This window comes from Apteryx mantelli, chromosome 1, assembly GCF_036417845.1.
Source record: "Apteryx mantelli isolate bAptMan1 chromosome 1, bAptMan1.hap1, whole genome shotgun sequence".
NCBI classification, from domain to species: Eukaryota; Metazoa; Chordata; class Aves; order Apterygiformes; family Apterygidae; genus Apteryx; species Apteryx mantelli.
The window spans coordinates 73,116,280-73,135,806 of NC_089978.1; the positions used below are offsets into that span (position 1 = coordinate 73,116,280).

Here is a 19,527-nt window from a genome sequence, read left to right on the forward strand (position 1 = left end):
ACCTGGGCGTCCTGCCACTGGCCCACCCGTGGCTTCACAGCCTGGTGCCCCTCTCTGTCTTTGCGCCTCAGAAACTCAGCAAAACCGCGTCACATGAAGAGCAGTGTTCAGGCTCCCAGAAATGCAGATAGGCTTCTACGGCCTCTTGAACTCCTGTATTTGAGACCAGGTTTTTAAGATATTTACAATTTAGTGAGTTCAGGTATCAGAGTGTGCCGCCGCCGCTGCTGCCTCCCCCCCCCCCCCCCCCAACACCCTTTGGGATATGACACTTCACTTGTCCCTTACACAGGGCCACTTTACTGCTCCCGCTCAGCAGTAGTAGCTCTTCACTCCATCAGCAGTCGCCTGAGTCTTCAACTGAGACTATGCAGAGGTAAGAAATGTGAAAGGGGGCTGGTTCTTGGCCCCTGCTAAAATACATAGATGATTGAATGGAAGAGCCTGTATTCTTCTTTACTTAGCAAGTAAGCAGGGATAGCTTTGCTTTTTTTGCCCAGCTGTCCTGGTTTCTTTGGAGTGTGCTATTTTCCCACTGTTCTGGTGATGCAATTATAACATCAGCATTTCAAGCATCTGTTGGTAATAAAGCTAGTGTCAGCCTACAGTTTTGCATAGGAATTTGAGGAAGGAATCAGGAAGCGCTGGACAGAGAGTCCTCGGGGAGCTTCAGCCCAGTGCCTGGAACTGGCCTCAGAAGCGACGCTGCCAGCACAGTGCCACATCCAGAACACAGCGGGCCGGAGAATAAATAGGAACCTGTTGACTGAATGAAAGCAAAGAAAGGAAGGCACTTCTGCAAGTATTACGAATGAATTAAATGAATTAAATTCATGAATATGAATTAATAACTTATATGGCGCTGTGCAAGTCAGTGAGAAAAGTAACTATACGGCTGCCAGTGGGCCTTAAAAACTCATGACATGGGAGATGCTACTAGTGGAAGATACTCTGAGGTAAAGTGTGAAAGCAGGAACTCTTGAGTTCTACTCTGTTTGTTGTTCTTGCATTAAACTGAAAGATCTGGGGGAGGGCTGTTTTGTAAAATGAAGAAAATACCCAGAACCTAAGTGATGAACCAGAATCCTGAGTCATTCCCCTAAAAGGCAATAGCACACTTCCAAAGATAGCTGATGGTAGGACATCAGCCCTGTTTGCTAACCATTGAAATCCTGCAGCAGTGTCGGTAACGGTGCTCTGGAATCTGCCCTGGTAGTGCCATGTTTCTTTTCAAAGGCTTAGTATTTGGCACTGCTGAAATCAGAAGCTAACCCTTAGACCCTCAGAGCTCTCTTGCATGGAAGAGCTGTACCGTCCTGACTGGCTGTTCAACCTCGCTATGTTGTACCAAAAAGGACAGGACAACTGCAGGCAGCAGAGGAATCTGCTAAGAACCGAGATGTTGTTGCTACTGAATTTTAGTATTTGGGAATCTGAACTCTACACTGAGTGTTGTTGTCACAGAGTGCAGGGACTTGTGCGCCTGTGAAAACAGTTACTACAACCAGCAGGCTAATAAAAATAACTTGTGGGTATGAGGTAGCATGAGTTCCTAAAACTAGCTCTGCTCATTCCTTACCCAGTGTAGAAGCTCTAGGATTAGTTTGCTGGAGATCCTCAGTCCTGCCTCCTCCACACCACACCATTCTCCTGCTGCGGGATGAAGTGGGCTTGACATTTCCACAGACTCTAATTCTTCAGACTAGTTCCTGTTTGTATTGCTCAGTATATGCCTGCATCCTTACTTACAGATCCATCTTGCTAGTTACCTTTAACACAGCTGTTTATTACTGGCCCAAAACATGAACACTTCTAAAAATGTATATTTTTTTCTGTTGTGTTGGCCTATATATTACTAGCCGAGATTCAATTTTTCAGTTAAACCCTGAAGCTAAAGATTAATATAAGAAAAAACGTTTGTTTTTTTCTCCATATGCATACAATTTGAAGAGCTATTCTGGTATTTTAAAGGTGGCATTTATTAAGAATTCTCCCTAGGATTTTGACTGCTAGGCAGGTCTTTGCCCCTCAGAATAGCTGTTGGGGTGGAACAATTCAGAAAAAGCATTCTCATCATATTATAATGATGTACTGTGACAAGGAATGTTCAGCTCTATGTTTGGCTTTTAATGTATTCTCAGCACTGCATTATGGCTGGCAAGAATGCCCTTAACCAGCCAAGACTGGAGATATGTAGTTGAAAGAAAAAGTTGTTGTGGTAAGAGATTCAGGACAAATTGTAGCAAGTCTTTTCTTGCTGTTTTCCAACTGTTTTCAGCATGAGTGCCTTTCTCTCTGGTGTCTTCCAGCAGACGTAGAAGACACGAGCTGAAGGTTCCTCTGATTCACCTCTACAAAGTTGCTGGAGACTTTCCAAAATTTAGTAAAGATCAAATCTGTTATTGTAAAGAATGGGGCAACTGGCTGACACAGAAACCACCCAAAATATACAGAAATCATGACTCACAATAGATGGATTTTGTTTATAAAACAAAATAGCAAACAATACTTTGCTTCCAATAATTTAGTTTCTTTGCTGTCAGAATATGAACTAAATACTTATTTATGGGCTTAGATATGTGGATTTATGTGTCACAAACAAGGAAATCTTAAAGCTAAAGAATACTGTGAATTTTCAAGTGCTGATAAAAAGCCCTCTAAAGGGCTCAGTAGAAGTTATAATACCATTTCTCTGAGTCCAAGGGACTTGAAAATAGTTGAAAATATAAATATATGCTGTAGAGTATGTGTATCCTTTTGTCACACGTTTTCATTGCTATTTCTGTTGAGACATTCTGCTGTAGTGATCCTTACAGGGAAGATTCCCAGAATCTTTCAATTCTTATTGCTTATACATTTTCTTTTCTTGACAGAACAACATGAAATAGTTGACTTTGCCCAGAACACTATCATTAAAGCTAAACATGATGACACTTGTACTATGTATTGGTCTGGAGCTGTCTGAAGCACTTTCTGAATTCTTGTGGAAGAAGAAGAAAAATTTCAGACAATTGAAAAAAATGTGATGCTAGCCAAATAATGTTTCTAGTTAACATAAATCTATGTGTATATTAATATGCAGGTTAAAAAAGGAAGGAGTGTTTCATGTCTCAGAAACTCATCTTAAAATTTTTATTTATCATATGGTAAATGAAATTCAGACTTAGGTTAGATATTTTTAAGGACCTTTTTTGAGGAGCCACTAACTTGCTTCTCAGTTAAAACCTCTGTGCTTGTCAGGTGACTAATGGACGTCTGTCAGGATGTTTTATTCCTCATACCAAAATGCTGGAGAATAGACAGCATCCCATTGCCATCAGCTGCCAACTGCCAACTGCACTTCAGTCAAGGTGAACAGGGAGCTATGAGTGCTCATACGGGTCAGTGAGGAAGGGGAGTACACAGCAATTTCCTGGTTTGAATACAAGAAGACAAAAATGAATGTCACTGTTTTTTGACAGACAATAAATCTAGTCTTCATTTTTCCTTTACTCAGGAAGGAACTTGGCACACTTTATACATGGGTTCCACACACACAACCTTAGTGGTCGCATGTGTGATTGAGCAACTATTTAAATGCTGTAGCTCTCTTCACATTCCTCTCCCCCAAACTACTGAGTCAATGCTTCAGGGACTTAGGCAGGCCCTGCTTCTGTTCATGATGCTTGTATCATCCAGTTGAGAGTAGGTGACTTAGGTGCCAGCCCAAGACTAGCCAGTGAATTCTAGCTGTCAACTGCTTAAGCAGTGGGATGCTGGAAATCATTTATGGAAACGCACAGATGGCATATACAGAGTACCCTGACAAATGGTGTGGTTCTAAAAGAAACTTTGAACGTCAATTTATGGACAAGTTGTGGGCAGGAAGAAAGGGCAAAATCTGATGAATAATATTATCTCAATGACCAGTTTAATTGTCTCTAATACTTTGATTTGTTTGTTGTGTGCTTGGACTTATTGGGGGGATTTTTCATTTCTTGATACCGGATTCTCATGCATTTCTGGTAGGTCATGCTTAAGAAAGTTCTTGCTTCCAAACTGCATACTTAACACTACTAATGGTGCAGTGTTACAGGAGGAACGCACAGTTGTCAATCAGTGAATGCAAGTCATCTTCTTGACTTTCTTTCCTCTATGACTTCAGGGTACGAGGCATCCTCTGCCAAAGCAGGCATCCAGCATATGTCAAATAAATTGCACCTTGGCCTATATGATGAGCTCAGGCCTGCTAGCTGAGCTGTCAATGTTTGTATTCAGGTGAGATGGCTCCGAACCAGACTGTGCAAATTCCTTTTAAAATTCCAGGAGACAACTGTGAGCTACTTTCCATTGCTGAGAAGAAGAGGAAGGCCTAGATACACAAGATGTGAGATCCAAATTTTTGTACCTAAATTCTAAGCAACCTAAATTCTACTGGGATGCTTCTATCTTTGGGGCCTGGGACTAGGTCTGTAGACTACACTCCTCCTTCCTTTTTTAACCTGCATAGTAATATACACATAGATTTATGTTAACTAGAAGCATTATTTGGCTAGCATCACATTTTTTTCAATTGTCTGAGATTTTTATTCTTCTACCATAAGAATTCAGAAAGTCTCCCAGACTACACAGTATTCTGGGAGAACTGAACCACAAGAGATTCATAAAAGCAAAACATGTCCAGCAGGGACTACCAAAAGTGACCAGTAGGTAAAACTGAGGAGAAGGACACAGTTTAAAGGCCATCTTTTAAATAGTCCTAGGGAACAGACCCACAAAGGAATATTTTCATTAAACTGCAGTTCAGCATTATGGCAGAGTAAGGGCAACAGAGTGAACTTTAGTCCTTGCAGACACTACCCTACTTTTGTGAGTTGTCCTCATCTACCCACTACCTAAGTGGAGCTCTTTTACTTTAGTTCTTCTTTATGCTTGCATGAGATGGATAACACGGATAGGGGAATAACCTCAGTTGGTTGTGGAATTATTCTCCTTTCTGGCTCACCTGTTTCCATGATGTTCTGGCTGTTGTGTATTTTTTCCCATACATCAGAGCTTTACTAGACTGGAGTGCCATTCACAAAATAGTTCCTGTCCTGGAGATTGTGTTCAACACAGATGGCTTTTTATCACTAAGTATATGTGAGCGTTAAATTGAATGTGCTCTCTTGTCTAATATTTAACAAAGCACATTTATTTAATGAATGACTCATGTTTCATTATTGCAGGAAGCTTTTAATACCAAAAGGTTAAGTGGTTCATTTGAATATTGCCCGAGTATCTTTGCCCTGTCAGCTTTTTTCTTTAAGTTAATAATTTGCTATTGTTGTGATCATATCTGACAAATGGTGGGTAAAACCAAAGACCGGTTATGTGGGTCTGTTTCCATGATATCATTTTACTGGTATTTAGCAGTGGATTTTATTCAGCTGAGCACCTAATTTGTGTGGACCCTTAATCAGTAAAAAGAAGCCAGTTTTGAGCATAGCTCATCTTCCACTGGGAATTACTTGCATCTGAGGCAAAGCACTTGGGGGGAAGCGATTAAAAAAGCAGATAAAGGTAATGAAGCTAGAAGAGGCCCAAACACTTGCTGTGCATTTACAGAGGAGTAGGTTTAGGACTGTTAAAAGTAAAACTGTAATGGCTAAATGCCAATAAAGCATCATGGAAACAAGTTTCTCCTACACTGGTATTACTGATATAAACTGCCTGTGAGATGTCATAAAAATGGAAAACTTTTCGTAAGAAAAAAGCCCCAGTGTTTCTTTGGTTACGCTAAACTCTGAGGTCTTTAAATAAGCAATTCAGTGAAAAGCAAAATGCTTTGCTAGTAGGCCGGTTCACGTTTTTCTGTCTGGCTTGTTGAAGACAGGAACATACAAGCACGTCCAATCCCCATGTCCTCTTTTGCTCCTTGCCTGAGTGGGAGCAGTTTGTGAGCTCAGCTTCTGACCCTTGCAGTGAAAACATGGCTGTTCCAATATGCCAGGTTTTTTTCCCATAATCACTGTAATGACTTTGTCACCCTATGACAGAATGTGACATTAAGTGTTCAGCTGTGGCTTTGCAATACTAGCATTTTTAGCATAACTGTTTAGGAGTACTGTTTCTCTCCATTTGTCTTTTGAATGTATTTAGATATTTTTATTCTGAATCTTCTATTCAAAACCGTTTTTGCTTCTGAGTAATGACAACTCCCCTATAACTTCACACCTCTGAACAAGAGATCTAACTTGATACAGCAATACTAATACCAAGAAAAAGAAAACAATCCAAGAAGCTTTGATTTTGAGGTAGTTTGTGGGATTTTTTTTAACTAGTTCATTATTACAATTTCTGAATCAGATCTTTAAATAGACTAGCTTTTCTTTCTATTTGCAAACAAATTAAGATAGCTTTTCAGTAAGACTTGCTTGCATTGCAACTGAACCTGAAATATTAATAAATTCAGGTACCTCCTGGTTACATATTATTGTTTAATATGGAAAATAGAAATGAAGCTTCTTTTCAGCTTTCAATTTCAGCAGTCTGGTCTCTTAAGCATTGGTAGAGTGAGGATCCAGGAATTTGGCTGAGAACAACTAAGTCCATATATTAGTGTAGGGGATTTTAATTAACCATTGTCAATTAATCTGACCCACTTGCAAACTGTCTTAGTCCTAGCACAAGAAAGTTTACAGTTCTTTTAAAGATACTTTCACAGGCCTTCCATTGCGTACCGTAGCAATGCTTTTATTCTGGAATGCATCTCTACCATTTTAGCATTAAGGGAGAAGTACTAAACTCCTCCTTCCCTCAGAAACAAGCCTGATTTTCTCTTTGTTTACTTTTAGGCAAAAGCTAGAATGGTTCCCTCAAGGATGTGTCTTTCAAGCATAGTAACTAGGTGAAAAAATCATCCTCACAGTTCTCATGTTGCAAGAGTTCAGTGAATTCTCTGAGGGAAAAAATGTTTTATCTTATGTTGCTCAAACTACTTGAAAGGAATACTTGCTGTGGGAATAAACACTAACCACTCATGCCAAAGACCTTTCCTTCACCTTTCCCTTCCCATTCCCCTTCCCCAGATCTTTACCTCCCCTAGAACAACTTCTCCATGACCAGTATCACCTGCATGAGAGGTTGTGTCCCACAGAGCACTGCATCACACTGCTCTTGTGTGTAAAAGAGCTCTGCTGAATCAGTACTCTCTGTGCTTTTCAGCATCAAGATCCTACAAAGGAGTCAGACTGCTTATGATTTTGGACCAGAAATAGGTATGAGGAAATATTTTTTGTAAATGTGCTGAAATTCATCAAAAGACATCATTGTCTAAGACCTAGTGAACAATATCTCACAGGGCTGATCTGATTTCACTCCTTGTTCTATCTCACCTTATTTCTTTTAACTTTTTTTCTGCCTTATTACATCAGTAGGCCCTGTTTTGGCGATATCTCGTCATCTCAGATACTAAAAGGTAAAACATATTTTAGCAAACTGCTCCAGAACAAGGTTTTTCATACCTTGTTAGGGTGCCAGGCAAAGCAAGTGAAACCAAAACAAGTCAGCTTTGAAAGCTACAGTGAGTGCATACTTTGAGACAAGACACTCTGTACCAGAGCGTAATTAGATGAACACAGAGCAGTTCACGTTAACAGTGGAGAACACACTTCCTCTGCTACAGGATAATCTAAAATTCAATGATTCATTTCAATGGAGACCTCACAAGGCAGTGTATGACTGCAGTGCATGAGGAACTTAAAGAAAACCCACTGTATCTGACTCTCCGTTTGTGGAAACCAAAGGTATTAGAGACAAATCGAGGAACTGTCTCTGCACGGTTCCTGGCCGTATTTCAGTGGAGGTCTCAGATTACTGTGTAGCCTTGGCCCATGTGTAACGGGATCACTAGTGGGGGGCTCCCTCCTCGGCACGGCCGCTTGGGGACACATAATGCCCATGGCTGGGCTGCAGCCGTGCCAGGACACAGGCAGTGAGGAGTGAGACACCTTCCCGAGCTGGCACTGAAGCAGAGCTGGAGCCTGTTTGCTTCACAGACCTCAAAGCGTTTGCCCACAGGCATTTTTCAGTGCAGAGCTGACAGGGGAAAGGTTGCTGGCTTTGTGGCAAAAGCCAACACTGCCGTGTCCCTGCAGGTCCTTGTAATGCCCAGGCACAAGTACCCTGCAGAAAGAAGCAGTCTCTGCCTTCTGTCTCATTCTCTAAAACGAATTTCCTCCGAAGATTAGTAGTTTTTTTAAAACTTTTCACTTTTTTTTTTTTAATTGCGAGAAGCCAAAAAGGGAGAAGAGACCTTAGAAGCCACTAAAACTTCTCGTGTGTGAGAACAGGCTCTCTCCTTGCAATATTCTCCCCTGATGTTAAATTCATTGCAAATAAGAAACTTTGCATTGCTGAGTAGCTGTGTATAGGTACTTATTATAATGTATTTTCATAAATTTACTTCTCTGAGATTTTAATCAATTTAATGCTCATCTTGGGGTCCTTTCATTTTGAAAATGATCACTTTTTTTGAACAAATTAGTAGGGAATGTTTTTATGTCTAATTGTTGAAGTTGTTTTCTACCATTTCTGGGTATATCTGAAGTTTGCTAAATTTCTTTTATATTCAGCTCTTTCCATAGCTAGGATGTTGATATACTAAACTTAAATTTTAAAAGGAAAATTAAACAGGCTAAGGTGCTGATACTAAGGTACTGGTGCAGTTAACTACTGCAGAGATGTAATAACTGTTTTACGTGGTGTGAAACGTGCACTTTCAAGGTATTAAAACTGTCTTGTAAAGACTTTTGCCTCAGTTTTGCTTGCTCTGGAGGGTGCTGAGTTCAAAAGTTTTTAATGCTGTAAATATGGAAGCCTCATTCTTACCTGTCTAGAAGCTCACAGGAACTTCCAATGCCCCTGCGCTTTCTTAGAGAAACACAGGGCCAGTCATTTGGCAGTGTCTCCCAAAGCCAAGGTGTTTGCGTTTGGTGTGTCACCGTCTCTCAAGAGTCAGGATGATAAACTGGCTGAATAAAACTGGACACCAACAGCAGGTCAAACTCGGTTATATTCTGTAGAACTAAAAGTATTTTGATCGATAATTGTCTATGTAGACCTAAACCCCAAACTTATCCAAAATAAATGCAGCAAGCGGCCTTATACTGCTAACCAGCATAAAGAGAGCGTTCCTTTTCACACACGTCATGGCTCTGGTAACCTTTCTGTAAGAAAGCAATTGAAAAAGATCAGTTATTAAGTGAAGCTCTTGTGTCAGTTGTATAAGGCTGGCTGGTGCTCATTTGTCTGCATGGTTTTCACCATTGCAGCTGTGCTTCATTTTCCATAGGCAATATGTATAGTCTTAACCTACCCAGTCTGTCTCTTGCCATATGCCTTTCCCTTTTTAGTGCAGCACTTCCTATAGGAACTGTCTCCAGTAGCTGTTTTTAAGCACTCTGTGTCAGTGGTTTTTAACGGCACAAGGGGATGGACCTTCAGCCCAGGTGGTTCTAGGCAAATGTACCATGCTGAAGGCAGGGCAAAAGGTTGGCTTTGCAGGTTGCTGGTGTGGATCATCATCCTCACTGCTCAGCAACCAGCAGCATCATTTTGTTCTGTAGTTTCTCTTCAATAGCTTCAGCAGATGTGCATAATTAAAGTATTATTTACATTTTGCTGCCTGATTATTATTTTTTCTGCCTCTAACCTTTTCATTTTTACAAATTTATTTTGACTTTGAAATTCTGGGAATTCTGCTTATAACCTTTATGTTTATTGGAGAAGTACATATTATTAGACTAATTCTGGAGTTTAATTATATTTTTCCTTCTGCCTTTTGGTACAGGTGCAGTAATTAGATGGTATTAAGTCTGTTCCATGTTCATTAAGTAGGCTTGTTATTGTCCTTTTTGTATGTATTTGAAGTTGTAAATAAGTCATCCTTCTGATGAATTCACTTGATATAAAACTTTGATTTATCACTGTTCTAGTGCTACTGCAGTTGTACTAACGAGTCAGATATATTCCCTGGCATTTTCCAGCAATCAGCACAGAGAGGTAGAGCTGAAAAGAGAAACATGTATATTCATATCAGCTTTTAGCAAAACTTTTGTGGTTAGATTACATTAGAAGTACAGCATCTAAACCCACTCCACAGTTAGCACTGCAGCCACTTGTGCTTTTCTTAGCACTAGAAACAATGTTTCTAAAGTAGCTAAATCAGGTAGTGCCTCATGCAAACCTGCTGGCAATTCACTGTTGGCATCAAAGAAGCTGGGAATGAAGGGAAAAAAAGCTATGTGCTGTTTTATTCCCAACAGAAAATATTGTGAATTCAGGTCTGTTATAGATTTTTGCTTGCATGTGTGGGTTGGCTGGTGGTTCTTTTGGAATAGGTTTTGCAGAGAAGAAAACAAGACATGTAAAGTCTCCAGTGAGAGTAGGACCAGGTGCTGTCCATTCTAAGTTGTTCTCTTAGAAAACAAGTGTCTGGGTGTTTTTTAGTTGAAAACAACTGTTTAGTTGAGTTATATTTCAAAACTTACATTCTCACCAGAATACTTGAATCTGGGTTCAATAACACTGTCACAGAAAAAGAGAATGGGATAGAAGAAAAAGGTATCATAGCTTCAGAAAGTTAAATGGAAAAAATACATTATTTTCTCCTTCTGCCTTTCCTCTTCAGACTTTGTGCTGAGCTTTTAAGAAAGTAGCATCAGATTTGCAGCCTGGATGGACCAAGGGCAATAGGGCAAGCAAGAAAAAATAGAGCAGCAGGACAGAGATTTCAGTTGGCTCTGGAGGGAACATTCCCAATAACACAACATTCATGAGTATCTCCAGCTGGAAAGGTGGAGGTGCTCCTAAAATCCGAGGGGGTGCTAGGTGGATACTTGCATGATCTTATATTTCCTCTGCCTTTCCTTTTCTTTTTCCTTGGCTTTGTTCCTTTCCTCATTCTGCCAGCTACATCTAGCCTTGTCTCTGGAACTTTAATGAAAATAAATTATAAAAATGGCATCAATTTTCTGCTAAGAAATTTTATGCTGATTCCTTCATTTGCTTCTCTTCTGCTTTCCCTCTGCCTGCATGTTTGTGTGCAGTTTGACCAGGCACAGAAACTCCTAGGTCAGAAATCTGTTCTTTTGCATCAGCTCTAAAAGTCTATCCAAATTGTGCTGAACCTTAAAATATTAGAAATCAACATTTAAAACAATGCAATTATTCAGGGACTAGCTTGTTTTTAAACTCAGGCTTGTGAGCCTATGACAGCTGGATAAGATCCCCGATATTTTCTGTGGATGTGGGTTTTTTTTCTGTGTTTATAAAGCACTATTAGTGGAAGAGGGACATGTGACATTTTTTAAAACACTGTTTAAGAGGTGACACACAGGAAGCACCAGATATCTTATTAACTTGGTTTGCATAGTTTTGGAAGAGATGAACCAATGAGCTCTTGATGATGGACATACATAAACAGAACTTATATGAATACAGACCACATACTTTGAAATACTGTTAAGGGTGAGAGTAAACATAATAGAAATGTCCCAAAGGTGGACTAGGGCAGAGAGCGGGGAAGAAGAAATACTCTCAGTAGCATAATTCCGCAGTGTTAGTGCTCTTTCCAGCATTAGTTAAGGTTGGAAATTTATTTTCTATTATTATACTAGAATAAAAATGTACCCATCTTTTGGAAGATGCATACATGTGTATCTGGTGTTATAAAATCTACTTATAAGCAAGCACATAGAGTGAAAAGCAAGAATGTGACTAAACATTACCCTCATGTGGTACATAACTCCTTATTTTGTTAAAGATAAAGCTGACAGTCTTTATTCAAAGTGTGTGGACCTGTTCAATGGCCTTTATTGGTGCCATTAGAACAAGCAGAAACTTGGTGCTCTGAAAGACCCGCCAAAAAATTCCAGACTGGTGAGTGATGGGGCATACAATTTAAGGGATACAGACATTGCCTAGGGACGTTATCAAGTAGGCTAGATACAAGAATGTGGGTCAACCTTTTTTTATATTACTATTCTGCTGTAGAGCACATGGGGGTCAAAGTTTGTATAGGTCTTTGGTGAATTTCTTTGCTAGGGTATTTTAAGAGCAGTATGTTTATCATATAGCTCTCCCCACAAGTGACTTGCCTCCTAGCCTGTAGTAGGATTTGGGTGAAACAAAATTGCTATCACAAAGGGCCAAGTGAAGTATAGCCTTGTAAATAGCACATTTTACTGAGTATCTAAGGATGCAGTAAAGCAGGCACTTAAGTTGGAGGCAACTGAAGGGCCAGAGCTAGATCTTTCTCTCTGCAGCACAGGGCACCATGGCTGGAAGGTGGTTTAAGGACCCTTGGCCTTCAATGCCATTGCTTGCCATGGGTCCTTCTTTGGCATCAGTTGCAAACAGCTGGACCCTGGCTTCTTCTCATGGTGAAACTCATGTTATTTCGGGCAACAAGTCTTGTGGGTTTCTTAACCCATTAGTGGTTAGATGGCCCATCTTTGGCAGAGGGAGGTGACCCTGACCCCTTCACTGGTGAAGTGAGTGCTGCAGGACTCTGCTGCCTTGGGTGAGCTACCTAGAGGGAGAGAGCACCCTCACCCATGCTGATCAGAGACCCACCCAAAGCAAAGCTGTACTGGGAAGAACTTACACTTGTATTGTATACAGTCTGCTTTAGTTACAGCATAGTTATATTACCTACTGGAAAGCAGAGTTAGCATTAGCACAGCTTTAACAACACCACCACCTCTTTGCCAGTAGAGCATGCCAGCATTCAAAGAGCAACAAGGTCCTGGCATACTTCAGTTACAGTTTTCTCCCCCACAAAGATTACAAAACAAAAAGAAAAAAAAGCTCTTTATACACATAAGCATTCCCAGAGCTCAGACAGCAGAAGGACAGCTGTGTAAAGCAACAACAGATAATGACACATAAAATGAGCTTATCGAGGTTTCTATTTTCCTATGATTGCCGCTGCTGGGACTACTTGAACAAGAAATTTTGTAAGTTTTCTATGATGGGTATGACTCCCTGCTGCAGGGAGCACACTACTCTTACGTGCCCCAGTATGATATCAGAACTAAAATATCTAGATGGCATATGCTTACGTGATGAAAGCATACAGCCACTTCTTAGCTCTTCCCCCACCTCCTTCTGCCAAAGATGGGGGGGTTACTAACGGGTTAAGAAACCCACAAGACTTGTTGCACAAAATGGCATGAATTTCACCGTGAGAATGCTAGGCCAAAAAAAAAAAAGATGTGCTGCTGTAGGAAAATGCTATAAAAGAAAGAGAACTGTCCAAACAGACTGGATAGCTTTAGCTTTTTAATGCAGTGTTGGTGGAGTGAAAGAAATGACTAAGTTCAGATGCAGTTTTCACCTCTGTTACAGAATGTTACTGGCCTCTACAAGCATCACCTTGCAGCCAGGGTCTCAGGCTAGATCCAGAACAGCTTAGACTTAAGAAATGAGGATTAATCCAGCTCCCTGCATATTTGCCAAATACCCTTACTGTTCTGATGGGGAGAGATGATTTTTGGGGGGTTCTACAGATTAGGAAGAATGAAAATGAAGCTGAAGGCATCTCACAGATTTTACTCCTTAACAACAGTTTCCCAATTCAGCAGTCGCTGTCAGTCTTCACTCCATTCCTCTCAGCCTAAATCTTGTTACTAGAGTCAAATGAAGCAAAACTTCTTATAGCAAGTTTGACTCCATGTCTTTCACTCAGAAGATAATTTGATTTAGGAGGTCATGTCTCATGTCTGAAACTTTTATTTTGCATGAAAACAGCAACTGCTATTTATTGTGTGTGTGATATGGCCTACACGCAGCAGGGCTGTCTCACTGGCTTCCTCAGATTTTTGCAGATTCAGCTGGACAGAAGTTGGCAGGACTGCCTTAAGATTCCTTTCTGTGTTAAAACAATAAGTTGAACTAATATCCATTGTTTCTCTAGTGAAACCACCAGAGAAGACATTTCACCATACATACTTCATTAAAATAGTGAGTGTATAAAAACTTTTCAACACAGGAAAGAAAAGGTGATTGTTGCAAAGTTAAGAGACTTTAAAATCTTGTGTTAGAGCACAGTTTTGCTCTTCACAGTAACAGGGCATTGTTAATTAAAGTCAGTGACCTCTTTTTATTTTTACTTTATTTTTACTTTCCAGTATTTTATTAGAACTTAATATCAAACTAGGTAAGGACTTGATACAAGTGTGGAAGAAGAAGTGATCAAAACTAATGCAAGCTCTGTATTTTGCCCTCTTCACTTGCTTTTGGCTGTACATGCTTTAACACAAGGAACAGTTTTAGACAAAGTAACCAGTAGAGTTAACTGTCTGCTAAAAACAAAGAGTAGCAGGTTTCTGACACTGTGAAAATAAACAGAAATATTCACCTGTTGTTAGTTCCTTTATTCTTTCCCTCTTCCTCTCAGAGTCCTCTAAAGCCTGGGCATCTGCCATGACTTTACAAGAAGATGCTGATGCATTTATTGTTGAAGAGCTGGATGGGTGAAAAGTCTTTATTTGGAAAGCATAGCAAAGAGAAAAGAAAAACAGCACAATACCAAGTAAAAAGGGTAGAGATAGGAGAGGGAAAATGACTACTTCATGAAAAACTCTTGGACTAGGCTTATGAAATCCCAACAGGAACTACTTTTTTCCAGTGTCTATCTTTCCCCATGCCCAGCCTGCTCCCTCCAAAGGCCATGGTGCAGCAGTGGAGGGCTCAGCTGCCTGGCTCTGGCTGCAGACCCCAGGTGAGGGGAAGCCTCCTGCGGCAGGGGCAAAGGCTGCTCCATCCCTGAGAGACACAGAGCTCTTCAGCCAGGGAAAACACCTGGAAAACAAGATGCAGCCAAGCAAGGGAAAAAAGGGAGAAAGATGGACAGGAGCAAACCTGAACCACCAGAAAGAGCAGAGACCAGACAACCCCTAAGAGCAGGAGCAGCCTGCTCAGAGCAGCGGCAGAGTTTTCCCTAAGGAACCCATCAGGGCCTGGCTAGAGGCATTTTGCAACTTAAGAAATCACTGAAGCATAACATGAAACTAAAACCTGACAAGATAGCAGGGCAAGGGTGGAAAAGATATGCTTATAAACCTTTTAAACTCCTTTCCCTCTACCCAACGCATGAGCTTTTTCTATTAAAAAAAAAAAAACAACAAAAAAAATCCCTCATTGTCCTGGTTCATAAGTTAATGAAAACTAGCCTTTGAATTCAGAGTCCTCTTGGTGCTTTTTAGTGTATTGACTTTGAAGAGAAGGCCCTGGCAGATCTTTTCGGCTAAGCTGGAATCCTGTCACAGCACAGTTTAAATCAAGGAAGTTTTCCCATTCTCCCTCCATTTTTGTCAGCACAATTATTTGTACAAAACACTATGCACACTTGTAAGTGACTTGAAATCAGGCAGGTTAGAAAAGCGAAAACAGAGGGTACCAAGATATTCATAAGTAATTCCAGCTTGGCAAGAGTTCTCTCCTTTTCCAGGATCGAGTATTTTTCTTTTGCTTTGTAGTTTTTAGTTTTGACCATCATATTTATAAGGCCATTTAGGATTATAAAATGAACTGCTCTCAGAAATATTTCTACTTCTGTCATGACCACTGGAGCACCCAGGGGGACTGACTGCTACCCAGAACAATAGCTTTCAGGGAGGTTTTGAAGGCAGAACACTAAACCTTCGGACATGCTGATTTGTTAAACAGAACACGCCACAAAGACACTTTGAAATAAGATACAAGTTTAAATTTAAAGATGTCTCAGGTACAGAAACGCAAGCCTTTCCACCCACTCCCCTTTGCAAATATAAGGCATAGTACGGAGCATTTTTTTGAAAGCAAAAATACAAATGCACCCTTTCCCCCCCCTCCCGCCCTAACTTCAACTGTTTGTGGTTTAAACAGAAACAGCAAACTGCTGTTGAACACTGGCAGGGTTCTGGCATGACACATCTGAATAACCTTGTATGTTACCAAGATTAAAGGGATTGAATCTTTGCATGCAGTGTGTGACTTTTGAAGAGATGTAAAGAATTGCATTTCATTTTAATAAACTGCTTCTCCAGGTCAGAGTCACCAAGCAGATCCTCTTGAGGATTTACTGGGACTGCAGCTGATGACATCTTCAAGTAGCTTGTGCTTTACTACTTCAGAAAAATTCCCTTTTTGCTCTTCTATAACATTTGAAGAAACATCTCCAGTAGAAGCACATTTTAGCCACTTATCTATCACAGACTTTTGTGACTGTGTATGCATTACATTCCTCTGGCAAAGAGTTGACCAGAAGACATTTGGACCCTTCCTAATCTGGTTTCATGCTTATCAGCAATGGCCTGAAACAACAAAACCAACCCGATTGACACTGGCCCTGCTCTGAGCAGGGATTTGGTCAACATGATCTCCAGACACCCCAGCCAACGTAAGTTTTTCTACGATTTTAACACACAACCAGGCAGTCAGGTCCCAACTCAGGACCTACCAGCCCCCTGCTGACACAGGCCCATACCAATATGTAAGCATAGCAGCAACCAGAGTGTAGTGGCTTCTCCTTCTGCCCGAATACTGTCATATTCTGTCCAATTCTTTCAAGTGACAGCTTTTTAGGGCTGAGTGACATTTCACCCAGTTTTCCCATTTCTCATTACCCAGAGGTCAGCACTACTTGTCTGCACTTTCTAATCAGGATCCTCAGTAGCACAGTGTTTTGGCCATATACACAATTCTTCCCAAGTTTCAGACAGGAAAGCTGCAAGGACAAAAGGCAGCGACTTACCTAAGGGGATTCCCACGCAGAGTGGGGTTAGATACAGCAGAATTAGCTCCCAGCTGCATGTCCTAAACACAGATTCTTCCCTTTTTTGTTCCTGTCCTTTACACTCCTCCTCTCTAGCTGTCTTCCTTGGAGATATGCCAGTTCCCTTGGCATATCACAGCCTCCTCAGCCCTCATCTCTGCAGAAACCCTGATTCTTTCCCTTTCCTCAAGTTTCCTTATCAGAGAGTAATAGAGTGCCACTTTTTCCCCAGGCTACCTCCTGCTTTCTGTACTAGCATTATTTATTCACAGATTTCCTGTCCTCATTCACTGTGTCATGCTCCCACAGGTGACAGCAACAGAGCTGCAGGTTCAGTTCACTTTCTTCCTGGTCCCAGAGACACCTCTGCAGATAGTATCACTTTTAACTGCTTTCAACTACCAGCCTGTGCTCACAGTTCAGCACAGGTCCTGCGCCACTCTTCCTCTCAATCCTTCCTAGTACTTCTATTCGCATTGCTCCAGGATGTCTAAACACCAGCCACTGATCAGAACCCCAGGCAGGGTTAAAAACAGCTGAAACACAATCCCTAGATAAAGTGTAAAACTCAGGAACAAATGAACACAGAGGGAGAAGCAAAAGGAAATAGCAGGGACACTGGCAGTCTCAGTGTGCCACTCACTCAAGGGGGACAACTGGGTAGTAGGTATTAACAGAATCAGCGGAGTACAGTGTAAACAGAAGCATCAAACCAATAAGCATGTCAAGGCTTACAGTTTACCTCAGCAACAGATTGAAAAAAGAACGGATGAGAACAGAGTGGAAAAGAAAGTTTCATCTCAAAAGGGAGTATCAGATGTCTGGTAACAGGAAAGGGGAGAAGCGAGCCTGTGCTTAATCAGGATGATTAAGGCAATGTACTTTCTAAGCTTTGTGTCTTCCAAACTATCCAGTTTCAGGCTGAAAAAGCAACAGGGTCCTGGGTGTCACAGAAGGGTTTGTTATTCCTTCTTTAAGCTTTACAAAAATCTGTGTCCATGCCAAAGGCGAAAAGAGGGAAAAAAAAAAACTCTGGAGGGAAGAAAATCCTCCTTTAGCATAAGAATTTTTGAGCATCTTTGTATAAAGTTCACATTCAAACTCATGTTTTTAGAAAATAACAGAAGACCAATATAATCTAATTAAAGGAACTGCTACAGAAAAAGAAAATGCTCAGATGAATGTTGATCCCCCATGAAACTCCATTTGGATTGTAGTCCATACAAAAGCAATCTAGGATGCAGACTGAACAAACAGGGTTGTATCCAAAACAGACAGCTTCCATTTATTTAGCTCACTGCATCCAATTTTTACATGTTCTTCCTGCAACAGCAAGCAGATTTCCCTGTGGCAGTATCAGGTAAGCTCAGAAGTTACATGCTGCCTAGCTGCAGAATTGAGGTTCTGAGAAATACAGAACCAGCAGACCTCTTGGTGCAACTGCATTTGCTGAACAGAGCCAAGTATCAACTCTGTGGTGAGAAAGTGATAGCATTCTCTCAGACCAACACTGACCAGACTTTCCCTGCAGATGCTGAAGCAAAGTGTTGCATTACCTTTTCAGGGAGTGATGAAGAAGGGGCAACTTAGGTTGAATCAAGCTGAGGAGAGGTGAAACTGCTATACAATTACCATCAAAAGGGCACTCAAATTTCAGCACAATACCACAACCTACACGTGTGTTGATTTTCTTTCCAAATCAATATCATATGACTTGAAAAAAGTTTCTTAAATACTTGAATTTTCCATGAAACAGCCTTTATAAATCAATAGAGGTGGGGTGCATAAATCTGTATAGCTACATTATCCTGATTTTTTTCAGTACTTGCATGACACAATGAGATGGTCATTCCCTTCTACCATGCCCACTGCTGGATCCTGCTTTATCTGTCTGTCTTCTGGCAAAATGACACAGAAGAGAGAGGGTGAAGCCCATTCCTTATCCCTCAATGTAACTGCTAGCTTTAATCACAGAAGGAATTACTTTAGCTACACAGAGGCAGATCAAGATTTTCCAGATCTGGAATGGCAGTAGCTGCTTCCACCTCAATCTCCAAAAACCCCAAACTCAGTCAAGGAACAGGTAAAAAGAAAGTAAAACTTCCCCAAAGTAAAACTGACTAATGTTTAAGAACATTTGTTTATCTCCATTATTACCCTGTAGTTGCTTAATGTAGCCCTTTCATTTGACAACCTGTCAGTCACCCAAAAGAACTCTTTACTTATCATAAAGAATCTCTTACTCTTCCATTTAGCCAGTCACATCCCAGGGTTTATCTATCTAGGAATGAGTGACAGAAATGTAATTAAAAGATTTTTTATTAAAAATCAACATATTTATATAATTGTGCATTCCACATACGGCTGTATATGTTCACCAACATAACCATTAAGTCAGAAAGCATTAACAGTAAAGATTTCCATTTGAACTAACTTACTGCAGTGGAGCTTCAGTTGTGTAATCAGTCATGCATTATAGAATGTCATTAATCTTTTTTTCCCTCCTCTTCTCTTTAAAAGTAGCAGCATATTTAATAATCAGTGTTCACAGGGCATAAGCCCTAAAGTGTTCTATAGCAGGAGAAATATTAATTAGTAAATATAGGCAACAGGAGAACAGCTCAATGAAAATGCATTAGTTACTGCCTATAGCATTATAAACAGTAGGATGTAATAATTACACTACACTGAATAAAGACTGAAGCAAACTGGGAAGAGTAATAAAAAATTACTTAGGAGGAGGAGGA

General features: G+C 40.5%; 1 protein-coding gene across 11 annotated transcripts in view; it reads right to left on the minus strand.

Annotated features, from left to right (window-relative positions):
- Positions 1-9,979: 9,979 nt before the first annotated feature.
- TGFBRAP1 (transforming growth factor beta receptor associated protein 1) overlaps positions 9,980-19,527 on the minus strand; it is a 68,741-nt gene continuing 59,193 nt past the window's right edge. For 8 of the 11 annotated variants that reach the window (XM_067294915.1, XM_067294914.1, XM_067294918.1 and 5 more), the window contains one exon: positions 19,082-19,351. Coding sequence is in view for 2 of the 11 variants with exons in the window: in XM_067294933.1 (XP_067151034.1) it covers positions 19,319-19,351 (33 nt within the window). In the remaining 9 variants the exon portion in view is untranslated. Of the gene's footprint in view, positions 10,030-14,238; positions 14,491-19,081; positions 19,352-19,527 lie in introns of those variants that run through there. The other 3 variants (XM_067294912.1, XM_067294907.1, XM_067294927.1) reach the window with 3 other exon arrangements.